General features: G+C 26.4%; 2 protein-coding genes across 2 annotated transcripts; one reads left to right on the forward strand and one right to left on the reverse strand.

Annotated features, from left to right (window-relative positions):
• Nucleotides 1-105: 105 nt before the first annotated feature.
• Nucleotides 106-3,408, reverse strand: LOC112683658 (ruvB-like helicase 1). Its single transcript, XM_025554791.1, has 8 exons — nt 3,268-3,408; nt 2,588-2,716; nt 2,217-2,391; nt 1,944-2,146; nt 1,020-1,188; nt 747-945; nt 482-676; nt 106-326 (listed from the first exon to the last, which is right to left on the reverse strand). The coding sequence occupies exons 1-8, from the start codon at nt 3,406-3,408 to the stop codon at nt 167-169; spliced, it is 1,371 nt and encodes a 456-aa protein (XP_025410576.1). The 3' UTR covers nt 106-166.
• A 323-nt stretch (nt 3,409-3,731) lies between these two features.
• LOC112683656 (ubiquilin-1) lies at nt 3,732-9,529 on the forward strand. The gene is made up of 7 exons (XM_025554790.1): nt 3,732-3,983; nt 6,468-6,681; nt 6,741-6,982; nt 7,049-7,301; nt 7,652-7,983; nt 8,057-8,341; nt 9,127-9,529. The coding sequence occupies exons 1-7, from the start codon at nt 3,882-3,884 to the stop codon at nt 9,322-9,324; spliced, it is 1,626 nt and encodes a 541-aa protein (XP_025410575.1). The 5' UTR covers nt 3,732-3,881; the 3' UTR covers nt 9,325-9,529.
• The last annotated feature ends 9,279 nt before the right edge of the window (nt 9,530-18,808 follow it).

Below are 18,808 nucleotides of genomic sequence, written 5' to 3' on the forward strand. Positions count from 1 at the left end.
ACCTCAATTGACGTACTGAAAAAGAATACAAATAAAGGGATGAAAATTTTGATTTATTACACGAATAAATTTAAATAATTCATTATTTTATTTTCATCCGTATTAATAAAAAGTAAGAAAATAGCATATAAAAAAAATTCAGTATACAAAAAATTAAAATTATAAATTATTTCATAAATTTGTCAGCACATTTTCTTAGTATTTTACATGATTCTTTAGCATGCATGAATAATGACGTAGTCTCCTCAATATCAACTCGAAGTATGGAATTATGTCCATTCATCTTAGCGTTTTGTGACGATGGTATCAACAATTGAATGGCATATCTATAGTAAAAAAATTAGTAAATTTTTAATTACATGTAATTTTTAAATAGTAAAAGTACAATCAGATTTTTGAAGAAAATATTTCAACTAAGTTATAACTTTAAATATACTACTTTATTTGATATTTTTTATTATTTACCCACAAAATATTTTACCTTAAAGTAGTAGAAGTACCAACTTCGGCAAGATAATGAAGTGCATCAGGCTCAATGGAATGACCTTCAGTTTGTGCTCTAAGTTTAAGTATACTCTCCATTTCTTCTCTATTATATGGAAGAGTTCTAATTATTAATAATCTATCAAGTAAATCCATAGGAATTCCATGAGGAGCAATGATATCATCTGTTCCTCTATAAAAAAATAATAATTATTCTAGAAAAAAACAATTTTAGTTAAATTTGTAATAAAATATTTATCAACCTGACAACACAATGTCCTCTATTAGTAGCAAAAATTACAATAGGTGCAATGGTACTTTCTAATGCCTTATGTAAATATGTGAATGTTTCCAAATCAAGCATGTGAACTTCATCAATGAATAAAACTCCAGGAACTAATTCAGCAATACCCTGATCAATATACTTATTAACCACTTTATTAATTTCCTTTCTTAATTTATCTAAAATGAAACACAATTACACAATTTTAACAAAAAAAATTATACTTCTTCTACTATACTGTAAATAAAATTACCAGTAATTTCCGTCTTTTTGGTCTTCATTAGTTGACCCATCATAGATAATATATCTTGACCACCTTTTGGTTGAGCATTGGCAGCATCTAAATCATGCAATGTCACATCTTGGATGACTTCTTTTTTTTTATGGACCTCACCTTTTGGTAAAGGTACATATTCTTCAGCCTAAATATAATATTTACATATCTATTACTGATAATGTAAAAATTAGGCATTTTCACTACTACTTAAAAATGGTTGAGAACCAGTGGTATATAATATTACACCATAACCAAAAAATATATATTTTATTTTATTTACTATATTTAATTTTGAATTTTAGAAAATAAATTTAGTTTTATTGCAGGTGAGATAAAACTTGTTAAAACAGTTACATTTTGAGTTCCTAACCTGGTATAGAATGCAGTTATAACAGTATTTTAAATAAAAGTTATAAAATAAAACTTTTTTTGAATAATACTTTAAGTGCAAATTAATACTTAGTGATATATTTGAATAATAAAAATATTTCTTAATTTACCTAGAATATCAAAGAAACAAATTATGTTATTAAATTGAACAATTTAATTTAAGCTTTCAAAATAGTAATTAAAAGTTATAAATAACTTTAAAATATTATTAAATGTAAAATAAAAATAATAATGCAAAGTAAATAATTAATTATAATTTTAAAACTCTTTATCAAATTTTTGGGTATTTAATGCAAATATGTATTAATTGATACAAACTTAATAAATATATCAAATGGATCCTTAACTTATTTTATTATAGATACAGAACAATTTGATTAAGGTCTCAGCATTAATTCATACATAAGATTAATAGATACCATGCCAATTTTGTTTTAACAATTAATAGTTAAAATAATTTTCTTGAATAGTATATATTTTATTATATTATATTAGGTATATATAAATTACTTCTAAATCGTATTCAGTAGCATAACTATCACTTCTTCCTTGTCGCTTAACTGCTCCACTATTAGCTTCAATGTAAATAACATCTCCAGTTTCAACCTTTTCTTTTTGTAAAGACTCATAAATTGTAGGATCTAGTTTTAATTGTTTAGTGCCTTTGGCTGTCTTTAATCCAACAATAACATGAGATACAGTTTTTGAATAACCTACAGTTAAAATAATTAAAATTTAGTAAAAATAAAAATAAAATATAATATTGAATTAATTTTTTTTTACCTCCAGCAGTAGAATCAGTTTCAACTGGTGTCATTTCAGTAACTTCTCCTTCGTATACTTCTTTTGTTTCTTTTATACGAAGACCAATAGCACGACGGAAGTTTTCCATTAATACTTCTGTTTTTTTTATTTCTGAACTATATACTTCAGATCCTACCATTGGGCAAAATGGAACCTATTTCAATAATATATATATAGAAAATCTGTACTTATCAACAATTTTATAATATTTTATTTTTCTATAGTATGATTTATTTAATGTAAGACAATTCTCAAAATAAATAAATAAGTGCCTTACATTCAAAATAATCATTTAGTTATGTTATGTTATGTTATGTATATTTCTTTAAAATGCTTTAAATAATTCATACTTTATTTCCAAGTTCATGAGCAATAGCAAGAGCAATTGCAGTTTTGCCTGTTCCCGGGGGTCCAGCAACTAAAACAGCACGTCCAGCCATTTTTCTAGTTTTTATCATATCCACGACAATACCAGCAGCCTAAGATACAAAATAATCAAAATAAGAACAAGTACAAAAAGTTAATAAACTTTATGAAAAAAATATATGTAATGTAGAATCAATTACATTCTATGTAAGTTAAAATAATGATTATATTCTTCTTTTAAGTTATTAATATATAATAAGCTTAAATAAATTATAGTTATTAATAAGTTTTGAGATATTTTCAATATTGTTATAGTATACATAACAGTATGTATAATGAACACTAATAAGGATAATTTCAAACAGTAAATTACTGTTTTATAACAAATGGTTTTAAGAAATTAGTAAAAAAAAGATAATTAATCAAGATGTTTAAATAATAGATACATTAAATATGTATAGGTATATTATTCCAATATTTCTATAATTATATGTAATTTGTGTTTTTAATCAGTTAGTCAAAAAAAGTAACCTAATTGCTCATAGAAATATAATTACTATTAATATTTGAAACAGATATATTTCAACAACAAAAATGTTTTTGACAGTCATAAAAGTATTGAAATATACCACACAAAATAAAAAATATTTTTAAATGATTTTACTTGTCTAGCATCTGCTTGACCAACCAATCCAGAAGCTATTTGAATAGGATCACCGGATTCATCGAGTCCCAAGCCTTTAACATGGCTGTGACTAGAAATACGTTGGGTTTTTACAGTACTTTTAACCTCTTCGATTTTCATAGTTAATAGAAGCTAAATAAATTAACTACAAATAAAAAACGAAAAACTTAAATTAAAATTTTAATAAAGTGACATGAAATTAGAACCATATAAAATACAGGGATGTTCAGTATTCAACTTTATAATGAGTTGGGTGTCGCAATGATTTGCCTCGTGCAGTCACTATTATCGAAAAAGCGCCATTCTTTATCAATATTAATACTATGGAGACCGGCATTTTTCATGGCTAATAAAACTTTATTATTATTCCATGACATATCTATCCATGTTTTTCATATGTTTTAGATTTTTTACTCCAGGGTCTAGTATCTTTATATATGTCATTATCATAATGAAGTACGATTATTTGCTCATTTGTCGTTCGTCCAAAATTCGCTAAACATTCTTGCCGAATCTATTCGTGCTAATTTAACTGTAGTTCTTTTGAGTTATTAATCTTATAAATTAATATACAAGTCAATAAGTTCAACAAAATGTCAGACACTGAAGAAAACGTAAAAAAAATCACGGTGACGGTAAAAACGCCCAAAGGGAAGCAATCAGTCGAAGTACTAGAAAATGCTACTATAAGTGAAGTAAGTATATTCATAAATACACGTATGTATATCAGTGATTATGGTGTATACATTCTTCAAACATTTTAATAACACTATTAAATCGTAATATTTTTAATGTTAGTTTTTTTTTTTTGTTTCTGATTGAAAATTAAATTATTATTCATCGTATTTTTAGGTTATGTAATTATTTCAGCTGACTCATTTTATTATCTTTAAAATTGTATTTACTATTTTAACTGGATACATTGATACACTATAGAACCTGTACGATAGTTAAGTGTCGCAATAATTAATATTTTGTTGTGCAATAATTGTGATAAAACCGAAACCGGTAATCATGAATTTCATATTACAAAACAAAAAAATTACATTTAAAAAAAAAATTTAATACACATTATGAAGATATAAATTAAATTTCAAAAATTCCAAATCCTAATACATTATTAACTATTGATTAATTTTTTTAAGAATAAATAAGAAAAAAATGTGTTCTTAATTATTTAATAACAAATTCAACGTTTTAAATAATGTATAAAATTAGTAGTATAATGGAGTTGTTGATGAATAAATATTTAGCTTATATTAGTGATTAGTATTTAAAATTTGAAGTCTTGTATTAATAATAAAAACAATTAAAAATTTTAAGATACTTATAATCCAATTATAATAAGTTCTATATTTAAATTAAAACATATTTACATAAATACTATATTTTTCATTGTTTAAAAAAACATTCACAAATTCATATTGTATATTGGGAGTATTAAATATTTATTTAAAGCTTAAATTTTTGTTTAAGTTGAAGGATATTATATTTAAAAAAAATAAGACCTAGCTAAAAATAGTTAAATTTTCAAGTTTTCCCTCTATTTTTTTATTTTTCTGTACACAATATATTTCAATAAAACGAAATTTACTTTTTTATAGATATATATTTTAATGTACCATAATGTATTTAGTGGTGTATCTCCAGAACTTCTGTAATTATATTTGTAAAATATTTACTTTCTCTTAAAATATGTATTTTTATAATTTATTTTGTTAGTACTTATTATTTTTTTTTTAATTTAAGTTTACAAAAGAAAATTGAATTATAAAAAGAAGTATCTACTTCCTATTTATTACTGACTAAATGTATAAACAAATTATCTTATTTAATTTTTACTTCAATGTTAAATATGATATTGATTTTATGTAAATCTTTTATGTTAAAACTATTTGTTTAAATCAAGCCTAAAATTGAATATTACAGATTTCACATTTTATACCTTGCCAATGATTTATTTCTATTTTATTTAATTTTTAAATAGTACTCTTGAGATTTATAAATAGTATAGAAGATATTCTTTAATGAAAGTTCTTATATTTTTATACCTTTGTGTATAAAAACCATTATATGGTTTATATATATACTAATATTATTTGTTTATAAATGTTTTTATTTATATATGATAACTATTACTTCTTTTTCTTGCTTAGCTTAAAAGTGCATTTAGGACTATCATTGCCATCAAAATCCCCCTCCATCTATCTTTCTGATACGCTGTCTCTGAAGTTGCGTTCTGGTCTATTTTTGATAAATCTTGGGTAACTACGTCAATCCATCGAGTTTTGGGTTGTCCTATAGGTCTTGTTTTATTTATTTTATTAACTAACAAATTTTTAGTTAGGTGTCTATCTGCTCTCCATGCATGCCCAAACCATTTTAGCCGTGTTCTCCTAATAAAGGAGATAATTTCTGGCCTACTATATAGACTGGTTTATGTTTTCATTAATTCTTCTTTCATATGCTTGTATTGCTGGGTTAAAGATTAGTTCATTTATTGTTCATAGTACTTTTCTTTCGAACGTTATAAATCTTCTGCTATCACCTTTGGTCAATCATTATTACTGATCAGAGTAGCTATAGGATAGTCTTATCATTGATTCCCTAGATAATATCTTAAATCTAAAAAATTTAATAATACTGAAATAGCTCCTATTTTGACTTGTAATCAGTTCATTTATCTATATATGCATATCATTTTTGTTATTGATGTTTATGCCTTAATTACTTTTTCAAATTTGTAATTATCATTTCTTTTGATGAATATTACAGTTCTCTAAATTAAGCACTTATATTTATATGATGTATAAAAAATGTTTTCTTTTTATTTATTATCTTTTTTTCTTTTATTTTTTTGATTGATTCATAAGCCCAGCAACTATGGCTATTAGCTGTTAGTAGGGTTATTGTAGGTTTTTTGGTAGTGTTTTGGAATGGTTGGTTTGTAACACATGAGTGTTTGTGTTGTTTGCTTGGTAGAATTTCGAATGGGCATCCGTAGGTTTCTGCCATGCCTGGTTGAGGGATGGCGGTCTCTTTCTCCAGATAATTGTCTGCCCAGAGAGAAGTACCACCTGTGACCGAGGTTTGAACCGGTGACGGTGTGCGTTGCAACTGATGCTTTAGTCTGCTCGGATACTCCACATAATTTTATTTATTATCTTATTACATTGCAGTTTAAAGAGGTGGTTGCTAAACAGTTTAATGCTCAGCCTTCACAGTTGTGTTTAATATTTGCTGGTAAAATTATGAAAGATCAAGATACATTAGCAACTCACAATATTAAAGATGGATTAACTGTACATTTAGTTATCAAAACTAATGCACCTCAAAATAACTCAACATCTGCAGCTCCAAATACAGGATCTGCTCAAACTCCAAGGCCACCTGGTAAAATTTACTAAAATATTTTGTTTTTAAAATTTTTTTTGATTATATTTTACTTCCAGCTGATATTAATGCATCACCATTTAATTTGGGTATGCTTGGTGGCCTACCTGGTATGGAATCCATGGGATTTGGTTCAGCTAACTTTATGGAATTACAACAGCGTATGCAACGTGAATTACTTGATAATCCTGACATGCTCAGAAATTTGGTTGATAGCCCAATGGTGCAACAGATGATGAGCGATCCTGCTCATATGCGACAATTAATTTTGGCAAATCCACAAATGCAACAATTAGTTGAAGTAATTTATAATTAATAATTAATAATTTCATTAATGTATTTCTATAACATTTTTATATTTTTATAGCGACATCCAGAAATCAATCATATGTTAAATAATCCTGAAATGTTACGGCAAACAATGGAAATGGCTAGGAATCCATCAATGTTACAAGAACTTATGCGTACTCAAGACAGAGCTTTATCAAATTTGGAATCAATCCCAGGTGGTTTTAGTGCTTTACAAAGAATGTATAGAGATGTTCAAGAGCCATTTATGAATGCAGCTTCTGAAGAATTTAGTCGAAACACATTTGCGGCTCCAAGTGAAAGTGGTGGAGGTAATACATTATTTTATAGTTTTATAACACATTATTATTATTGTTATTATTTATTTTTAGTTTTTTTTCATTCTAAATTTTATAAAAAAAAATGTACAGAGTTGAAACCATTAATGTTATGAAAAATAAAATGCTGAGTAATGATATTATAAATGATTTATTATTATTTTTAATATTAATTAATAATAGTTGTTTAAAATTAAAACTAAAGAAATAATCAAATATTAACTGATTTTAGTTTCTGTAAGTTAAGATAAATTTCTAAACACATTATAACAACTTAATTTTTTATACAATATGCAACATTAATAATTTGAATTTTGTTAAATTTTATATATTATTTATTTTAGAACAAAACCCTCAACAAGGACAAGAAAATCGTGATCCCTTACCAAATCCTTGGGGTGGATCTACTGGATCTAATCAATCAGATCCTACAATTGGAAGATCTGCCCCAACATCAGGTAATCTACCTAATAGAGGAACTGGATCAGATACTTTATTCAATGGTGATACTATGAATTCTATGATGCAACAAATGATTGAAAATCCACAAGTTATGCAAAGTATAATGAATACTCCATATTTCCAATCGACTCTTCAAGCAATGACTAGTAACCCTAATATGGCAAATAATTTGCTCAGTAACAACCCATTGCTTGCTAATAATCCAGAACTTCAGGTAAGAAACAAAGTGTTTAAAAATTGTTTTAATTATTTATTCTTAATAATTTTGTATATTTAATTTTGTTTAGTCACGATTCCGTAGTATGATGCCAGCATTCCTGCAACAAATGTCAAATCCTGCAGTTCAAGATATGTCTACTAATCCAAATGTCTTGTCTGCTCTTGATCAAATACAAAGAGGCCTTGAAGCACTACGTACAAATATGCCAAATATGGGTGGATCTTTAGGAGGTCAATCTTTTTTTCCGACACCAAATGCAAACACCCCCACTAATGCTGATTCAACTGTACCTAATGATTTGCCATCAACTGAAGGTCAAGATAATAATTTTGCCGAACTTATGAGAAGAATGGTAAGTTAATATTTATCATTCTATAGTATAGGATTTAATATATTATTACCAAGCCTTTGCAAACATATCATTTATATGGGTGTTGAAAAATAAAATTTTTATTGTTGAATTCCAGTTTTACAAATTAATAAACAACTCAGGCTATGGTTAATAATATAAATTGTATGCTGGTTAATTATGATTAATTTCGGTTTTGAAAATAAAAAACTTTTATATTAATATGAGATTTATTATGGAAATTCGATATAGTAATTCAATTTTGTTTTTAAAGTAAACATAATAAAAATAATACCCATAATTGGTTCTTTTTGTATCAAAGTAGCATATAAACATTAAAAAATAAACTGATAAATATATTAATAAATCTACCGTTTGTATATTTAAGATATTTTTTAAACCATAGTTAAGGTGAAGTAGGTTAAGTGCGATTTCTAATATTATGGTGAGAAAAATAAATTTTATCACTTTAAACTTAACTTTAACTTTTAACTTCGATAATAATTTTATTATTATAAAAAAATGTATTATTGGAAACATTTACTTCAAATATGACACATTTGAAATATGTAAAGTTATTTTTTATTTAATATTTTATAACTTTCCTAAAACACATTTATAGTAGTGATGTTTTCTAATAAATATTTTAAATTAAATAATGCATTGTTACTATAATATACTTAAATTAAATAAGTGCTTGATTATACATCTGTATTATTTTAATAACTCCCTCAATGGATAATTATTTTTCATTTAATAAACCTTAAAATATATATATTTATTTTTAGTTATCACAGTTACCAAATAACAGTAGCCCAGTGGCAAATAATCAACCTCCAGAAGAAAGATATAGTTCTCAGCTGGAACAGTTGTCTGCAATGGGATTTGTCAATAGAGAAGCTAACTTACAAGCTTTAATTGCAACATATGGAGATATAAATGCTGCTGTTGAACAGCTACTTAATAGCGGACAGTTGTCAACTTAACATTCCAAAGTTCTAGATAATATAATACATATATTAACTTTTGTAAATCCAAAAAAAAAAAATAGTTTTTGGTTCAGTCCTACGAATTTATGCATTTCAATTTTTAAGTTTTGGTGCCACAATAACCTGATTTGTAGACATTATTTCTTTTCAATCACATTCTTTGTTATTCTTGATTAAATAAATAATTATTTACACTCCTAAACTCTTATTTATATTTTGAATAAATTAATGAAAATCGTTTTAAATTGTTATAAATGATATAAGATATTCAAAAATAACCTTTGTTTATTTAATCAGTCTGAAACTATTATAACTATTATTTACAAGAAATTAAGTAGTACAACATTGTGTTCGCTTTGCTGTCATTTTGTAGAATCCAGAGTGGTGTGAACTTATAGTTTTAAAAATTCAATAAATTATTATTATATAATTTTTATTATGTAAAGATAAATATAAAATATGTACTAAGTATCCAATTGGTTATATAACAAATGGTATGGTTGATTCAGTTTGAGCATTTTTTATTTATATTATAATGTGTATATGTATTTTACAAGAATCTTATAACACTCAGTTGATTTTTAAACAATTATTTACATTAGAAAAAATACATTAGTATTCAATAAAAATATAATGACTTTAAAACTCCAGAGCTTTTCCGGTAATAATTTTAATAATTATTCACTCTAATGGGTTTTTCATATAAATTAAGAAATTGTGTTAACTTTTTTTATGTTTAAACAAATACATAATTTGTTTTGAATAAATCGTAATATAAAATTGTATGATGTATTTGTTATTATAAACATATTATGTTAAGTATGTTTATTGTTAATCTTATAGGTAAAACTAAAATACATTTTACAAGGTCTAGTAATTCGAAATATTTTAACTTAATTTGATAATTCTATATGGTTTTTAAAACAGTAGCTTTTCATATTTTAATCAATACTACTTTTTTCTCCATGACTGTACTGAAGTACAAATTAAATGTATTAAAATTTGCGTTCCAGCTATGAACTCTGTCGCATCACAATAGTGAAGATTTCATAATTTTTAAATCCTAAATGTAACCAGTGGTTAGAAAACCAAGTAGTAGATTGAATATATATACTATCTAGCTTAATTACCTGGCTTTGCACGGAACATTCTTGACCGTGACACAGGTTTTAATGGATTATTACTTTATACTATTTAAAGCCAAGTTTGGTGTAACTGTTGGTGGTTATAAAACAAATAAAACGAAAGTTCAAATGAATTACCATATTTTCTAGTTCCAATATTTTTTAAAATCCCATCTTATGGCATGTATTGAATATTGGAAAGACCACTATATTAAATTTCAAGTTTATATAGTTTTGAGATGTAACAATGATCAATGAATGAGTAATACCTGACGTTGTCCATTGAGAAAATTTTGAGTGTTCAACTCTTTTTGGGTGTTACTGTTGAACCAATGATTTTTTAAGTATAAATCACCCGAAATAACGGTTTAAATATTAATTTGTTATGTATTATAATAAGTAAATATTAAATATAGCTATGTCTATTATGCCTTGCTGTACCATTTACTATATTTAAGCATATACTAATATCTTTACAACAATGTTCAATTTATTTTGGATTATTATTTTTTTATTTATTCATTTAATTGAGAAAAGTCTGACAATTCAAAGTTTTGAATAAATGCTATTTATTATAGTGTATTTGGATTACACAATATTTTTTTGTTTTTCCTTTTGTAGTGTGTACACAAATAAATCAGGTTTTCTGACGCGTGAGCAGGCTACACGCAGTTATCCATGTGAAAAGCATGAATTTTAAAATTCAGTCCACACACTTGTTTTAATTATCCTGGTAATTTTTTAAAGATCATTGCAAAAGCGAGTCGCACTGGAAACTGCAAAAGTTTGAATTCCAGTGGCTTATCTGTTGGAGTCATTGGGATGCGTGGTAATAGTACATGTTCACATTTAAATTTTCCGTTTAAAATTATGGCTTCGATTATGTTGTAATACAGTTTAATACACAACTCTTAATCGGTGATTATTAAAATCAACATATTAAACAAATAAACAAACCTAGGTAGGTAACCAAAAATTGAAAAATGTATGCATCCAGTCCAAAATTGTTTCGACCCTTAAATATGCGATTTTCGAAAAATCCTTTCTTATTACACAGTGAAAGACTTCCAAATTTCAGGTGTGTATGTTGAATAGTTTTTGATATTCAGCGATCAATGAGTAAGTGGTATTTGGATTTTATCTCTATAGATTATTATGAAAGAATATTATTTAAAATTTTCAGATACACGAAATTATTTTTTAAAAACAAAAATACAATGTTCAGTATTAGTTATTAACAAGTAAACTCTTAAATTAGTTTTGTTGAATAGTCAAATAATAATAAAAGTAAAATACTTTTGGTACTTGTATTTACTTTCAATAGGTCAATTACTATAATTACATCACCAAAGGAATAATGTGGGAGATAATATTTTCTATCTGATGTCATCAAGATTTGGAGTGGGTAGTCTCTGAGCCCTTATTTGTTCTCCGTGGTAATGGATGAAGTTACAAAAAGACATACCAGACGAAGTACTATGGCGTATAATGTTTGCTGGTGATATAGTTTTGGTAGGAAAAAATCTAAAAAGAAGTTAATAATAGATTGGATGAGTGGAGGTTAGCCCTTAAAGGAAAGGGATTGAAAATTAGTAGAAATAAAACAGAGTATACAGAGTAATGGTTTTCAATCGGTGTGCCACGATAAATCTATAAATTGTTTTATCATTATGTATTTATGAGTATTATTGATATTCGGTGAAAACTGATCGAACTAATCATAGATATATATATAATATTATTTATTGTTAGTATCCCCGTTGCAGGAGTCGCGCTATCTCCAATACTATTAAATTTAGTACCTATTGGAGAAAATAATTAGAGATATAATGTTAATGGCAGAACAGTACTAGGAAATTCAAACATAAATCTTCTTGCCTATACGGATGACATAACATTATTAGGAAATACCGAAGAAGACGTAAAAGATTATACGAGGAACTCTTGACTATGTCACAAAAAGATGCGCGTGAAGTTGGCCGACTTTGACCGATCGGCTCCAAATTTATGTCATTTTTTTGCAATGAATTTACAACGTTAATAAAAAAATTGCAACACATTTTTTATGGTAACAAAGCGACATTTAGTTCGGGGTGGCAACTTTATGTAGTATCCTGACTTTGTTCGATCGGTTCAAAATTGGCAAACACTGTGCCTGGTCAAAAAGTTTTTATAAAAGATAATTAAATTTAAATTTATATAGATAAAGATAAAAGATAAATACATTTTTTTATCTAGATAAAAAAAAGATAAATACATTGTAAAAAAAGTAATCGGTATACTACCCAAGTCAGTAACTTAGTCAGTGATTACTTAGTACACATGCTACATGCTTAAATTAATATTGAAAGTAGACATTATCATAGGCGTAACTTGGAAATTTATTAGAGGGGAGGGTCAAAAATATAATTGCATATCTAACGAAAAGGGTGTCCGAGACTAAACGCCGCTTTACTACTTACATAGAATATAAAATTATCCATTTTCTAACATTATGTTAGATAAGCGAAAATTTTCAAATTAAGATTAAAAAAAAAAAATTATATAGTAATAGATAGCTATAACCAGATGTTTTGTACTTATTTTAAAACAAGGTATGTTTAATATTAGAGGGGGGCACTGCCCCTCCTAATTTATTCTATGGGACAATTGCCCTCCTCCCAGTTTACGCCTATGGACATTATTATTAATCAATGTAAGTGAATAAAAATATTAGTCAAAGTATAAATTAATAAACATTTTAAAAATAAGTATAAATATCAAGAAAAAATTATTTTACACATATCACAGTAAATTGTAATTGTTGTGAACCTTCATTACAGTTTTAGTATGTATTGTGTAATTATTTAAAAATTTATATTTCAAATTTTAACTATCAAGAAAATAAATCCACAATTAAAAATTGTATTTTATTTTTTTTTTTGCCAACAGACGAATTTATCTAGATAGATGAATTTTTTATTTAAGATAATTATTAAATATCATGCAAATATTTATATAGATAAGATGAAAGATAACTAAATAATTATCTAGGTAATTTATCTAGATAAGTTTCAACACTATAGGCTATAACTCCATAGCAGAGTTGGGCATTATTCGAATAACATTTTATTTAGATGATTATTTAGATAACATTTTATACGAATAAATTATTATTCGATTAATTTTCAAACACAATTATCCGAATAAAAAGTTATTCGAATAATTTTCGGAAAAATTTAAAAATATTGTATAGTAAAAAACAAATATAGATTTATATAAGAAAGTATATATATATATTTTTAATAATAATTAAATAGTATTTGAATACATATTTAGTAATTAGTACTAATACTATACATACTAGGATAGGATAATTATATTTAAAAATTATTCAAATAATATTATGATCACAAATTATTACAATAATATTGTTTCCAAATTATTCGAATACATTTTTATTCGATTAATATTGTTTCTAAATTAGTCGAATAAATTTTTATTCGAATAATATCGTTTCTAAATTAGTCAAATAATTTTTTATTCGAAGAATTGTAAAAAAATCATTCGAATACATATTCGAATAATTATCTAGATAAAATTTTACCCAACTCTGCTCCATAGAATACCTATGTAACTAAAAAAAAAATTAATTATTGTATGTTTAATCTTAATAGATAAAAATATAGAAACTACATAGACACTCTTTTTTTTTTTTATTATGTACATGTAAATTAAATTTTCTATGAAATATTTAAATAATAAAATTTGGTTTTAATTATATTGTTGTAATTTAAAACTTTCAACTTTAAATCAAAAGTGTCATTTCCTAACGTTTCAAACATTATTTGAAATTAAAGTTTCAATACATGAATTCAATACATGTCATGAATTAATGATGATATTTTTTTCTTTGCCACTGTCGTAAAAATATGTTGCAAAGAGTTACAAATTTGTACCAAATAAATGACACCAGTTTGGAGCCGATTGGACTAAGTTGGAGTGCTACGTAGAGTTGGCATCCCGAACTAAATTTTGCTCTGCCACCATAAAAAATGTGTTGCAAATTGTTACAAATCCATGGCAAAAAAATTATACTAGTTTGGAGTCAATCGGACAAAGTCTGGATGCCAACTTAACGTACATCACAAAAAGTTGGATTATATGTTAACGACAAAAAAACGGAATACATAATAATAAGTCCTCAAAAGATAAAGGGGCGCATGTAAACTCCGCCATAAGTACCTTTTTTTTTGCTGTAAACTCCGCCAGAAAAAAAAAACAGGTAAAATTGAGTTCATGTAAACTCTGCCAGTGAAGAAAATCAAGTTGTAGTATAAAATTAATATGATATAATATTAAAAAAAAATGTATAATATAACATAATATCATATCGTTCACGATAAATATTTAAATCATATTAAAAAAATCATAATAAATAATCGTTATAGCTAATAATATAAAATCATATTTTTTATAATAATAATTAAAAATCGTCCATATTAAATATTTTAATCACAGTAAAAAAAAAAATCATAATAAATAATCGTTTTACATCATAATCCAAAAATATATAGTTATGTCAAGTATGTAAACAAAATTATGTGATACAATTTGTAAATATTCTAAATCTTATATTACTCCATTAATGTACCTATTTATAGCATCCTGTAACATTAATTATTTTTTTATTTCGAATTTTTTGCTTATTTACTTGAGATATGCCATTTAGTTTTATTTAAGTATGAGTTTGAAATTCGGTAAGAACTTTACTAAAAATATGAACATTTGGTTGACTTTTATAAAATGAATTTCTTAGATGACTATGAAAGGAATCACAGGCGAAACCCAAAAGAAATGTTACAATCCCCCAGATAAAGAATATCATCAAGGAAAATGTTTGAATGTAGAAGGGCACACATTTAAGAGAGTGGAATTTTTTAAGTACTTGGTCACCTACTAACGCAAGACAACGACTTGAAAATGGAAATCAGTATTATAATGCAAAAGGGTAATAAGAGTTTTTTTGGTTAGGGAAAAATACTGAGCTCAAAGCTCATATCAGTCAACTTGGAAAAACAGATGTATATGACTCTAATACAACCTATAATACTTTATGCCTCAGAAACGTAGCCACTTAGGAAAATGAAGGAAATAAGATTAACAATTTTTGAAAGGAGAATTTTTAGAAGAATTTATGATCCTATCGAGACCCTTCACGGGAGAGTGGTGTAAACGTCACAACTGTGAACTCAAAGAACTGTTTAAAAGACCGGATATTACAAAAGAGATTTAAAAGAGGAGGCTGATGTGGGCAGATCGTGCGTGGCGGAAAATAGATTCAATAGTTAGAATAAGTATTGAAGAGAATCTTATCGATAAGAGACCACTTGGCAAGACTAAATTAAAGAGGACGTGGGAAAGATTCGATCAGTTCAAGTTACATTTCGGAGGGTAGCAGAAGAGGAAATAGATGGATGGAGAGAAATTTGTTTGGCGGTATGACCAAAAATACATAAAAAAAATATGGCCGTCGCAGCCGTCTCGATCGATCGATTATATTAATGTATTTCATAATAATTAACCCTCTAATAAAGTAGACTGTAAACAGTTCAACATTAGCGTGCAAACATATTTCAAATTAATTTATTTGAAAAATGAACCACCCCCATCCCTAACCCTTACTACATAATATATATATATATATGTATATAACTATTCAATAATTTCATACTATTTGTTCTGAACAACGTAGACCACGGTGCACAGTTTGGAAATCACTGTATTAAATAAACCAATTGAAGAACTAAAAAATAAAAAAAATCCAGCATGGCGACGTTTCGTGGACACTTAAGGAAAAAAAAACCGTCGACAATTGAATAAAACGATAATGTAGATGGTTACCTCGAGTCGCTTCGACGACTAGCGCCTTGCTTCAACTCGCCTCGTTCAATCTCGTGCGAGAGTGTAGAGCTAGCATCAAATTTAGATCTTAATTTGATGATTAGTGACAACGGGAAAAAGACTGGTTCGTGCTATTTAAACAGCTTGTAGGAATTAAGCCATGGGTCGAAATTGTTGAATTGTTATTAGATTCCGTATTATTGTCTAAACTTTAGAGAGATAATACGATTGATATTTTATTTAGATACAATACTGAGTAAAATGGATTTACAATTACTGTTCATAAACGCATTACTATGTAATAACAACACAACGAATACGTTATTTTATTTTTATTTTATTTTATTATTTATTTACAAATTATTTATTTTTACGATCATCATGGCACATTCAAATTTAAATGAACTCGATATAGATATACATATATAAAATAGTATATATGTATAAAATATGACTCGGATCATTGACAAATCCATACGGAAAATAGAAGAATTTGTAAAATGACCAATTGAAATTTCAGTCATTTATTCAATGTTCTTGTCAGGGCCAGCCAAAGCAAAAATAGTACACTAGGCAAAATCAAATTTTGCTGCCTCTAAAAAAAAATTGAGTTCTTATTTTAACTCAGCTCCTACCCCTATTTTTTATGTGACATATCTACTTAAAAAAAATACAATTTTTAAAATTTTTTATTTTATGGATAAGGTTCTATGTAAAAAGACTTCAAAATGATTTATATTAATATTACTCAAAACCATAATTAAAGATAAGATCTTTTTTTATCTTTAATCGTGCTCAAAACCCATCACTACCACGATTATCGGACATTTATACTTTTTGAATAATTGAAAACGCCCAACGTAGGCCATAATATAAAGTAATATAATAACCTTAGACAATATTATTTTATTATATAGGTAAGTGGTTTTCACGAATGAATTCATTTAAATATTTTTCTTATAAAACACCAATAAAACTAAAAAAATATTCAAGTCAATTTTGAAAATGCCGCCTCTACTAAAGTGCCGCTCTAGGTAAGTGTCTAGCTCGCCTATACCTTGAACCAGCCCTGGTTCTTGTTATTCAATGCCTTGTATTTTTGTGTTTAAACAATGATAGAAATTGTTTTTACAAATTTCATAATTAACATTATTATGATAAAATATATTTAACCTTTTTTATGCGTATATTGCTTTTATAATCACCAACACAGCGAACATTTATCTTTACTGTTTTAAAATTTATTAAATAAGTTGTAATTAAATGTATTACATTTTCACTTATAAATTAATATTTTTCATTATGATGTTTTTACTATTAAGAATTGTAAAAGGTTATTCAAAACGAAAGTTTTTTTAAAAATAAAAATATTATGCTTCCAAAATAATGGAAATATCTAAAACATAACCTCATGGAAATACAAAAATACATTGCCAACTTAAGTCAAGTTTATTAAATTAATATTGGATTATTATTTTTTTAAATATTTTTCCTGTTTTCTAGGACTAAAATTACATATATTATTTTCATCACATCCTTAGTACCAGTAAATTAATTTTTATTTTTTTACCGATGGTGAGACGTCCTAGATTCAAGGCGATCACCTGTAATAAAACTGACCATCGAATAACCATCAAGACACGCAATGAATTCATTCGGAAAAGCCATGGGTGTATTTTAGGGGCGCGAAGGGGCGATTGCCCCCCTGAATCCGTATTTAAGGAATTGATTATATGTGAGTTACACATTTCAAATTTTTTTTATTGTGGATCATTTTATAACGAAATTAAATTACATGTTTCTGTGAATACTGAATTGAGCTTTTTGTCGGGTCCATACATAGTGGAAAATCAAATAAAACATAAGTGTAACTATCAAAACACAGACAGATGTTAAAAAAGAACTACACTAAAGTCGATTCTAAGTGGACCTGACATTAGATTAAAAAAGAAAAACCACATATTATTAAGGATTCACCTGATTTAAATATTACCAAAAATTTAACTTGTACATTTTGAGCCTGAATTGAAGAAAAAATTGGATTCGCCCTCCTCCCCCTCCTATAAGTAAGTCTAAATACGCCCCTGGGAATATCATATAATTAATGGATTATGTAACGAAAAAACGGATGTTGTATTTTTTAGTAATTCATTCACAATTATTATGCATAAAATCTCCAGTGACAGGTGGTGTCAATTGTCAGTTTTCTGGCTCAAATATTCCGAAAAACTCAATGAAACCAATAAAATTCTCACACATACTTGCTGAAAATTGTACATTTATTTAAAAATGCCTGATTACGGTAGCAAAAATTACGCCGGAATCGAGAAGTAACTAAGTCCTATATGAATTGTAATTGTATTCTCTTTGTACTTTGCGATACTACCGCGCTCTAGTATAATTGATACCGAAACACATGTTTTGTGAATGTATATATGTAATAAGAGTATACATATATATACTTTTTTTTAATC

The sequence above is a fragment of the Sipha flava genome, unplaced genomic scaffold, assembly GCF_003268045.1.
Source record: "Sipha flava isolate LNK unplaced genomic scaffold, YSA_version1 232_pilon_pilon, whole genome shotgun sequence".
Classification (NCBI taxonomy): domain Eukaryota; kingdom Metazoa; phylum Arthropoda; class Insecta; order Hemiptera; family Aphididae; genus Sipha; species Sipha flava.

Coding starts and splice junctions, on each gene's coding strand:
- LOC112683658 (XM_025554791.1), bottom strand. CDS start 3,408: ATGAAAATCGAAGAGGTTAAAAGTACTGTAAAAACCCAACGTATTTCT. Junction 2,392..2,587: donor CTCATGAACTTGGAAATAAA/GTATGAATTATT, acceptor TTATTGAAATAG/GTTCCATTTTGCCCAATGGT. Junction 677..746: donor AGAGGACATTGTGTTGTCAG/GTTGATAAATAT, acceptor ATTTTTTTATAG/AGGAACAGATGATATCATTG.
- LOC112683656 (XM_025554790.1), top strand. CDS start 3,882: ATGTCAGACACTGAAGAAAACGTAAAAAAAATCACGGTGACGGTAAAA. Junction 3,984..6,467: donor AAAATGCTACTATAAGTGAA/GTAAGTATATTC, acceptor ATTACATTGCAG/TTTAAAGAGGTGGTTGCTAA. Junction 6,682..6,740: donor TCAAACTCCAAGGCCACCTG/GTAAAATTTACT, acceptor TTTTACTTCCAG/CTGATATTAATGCATCACCA.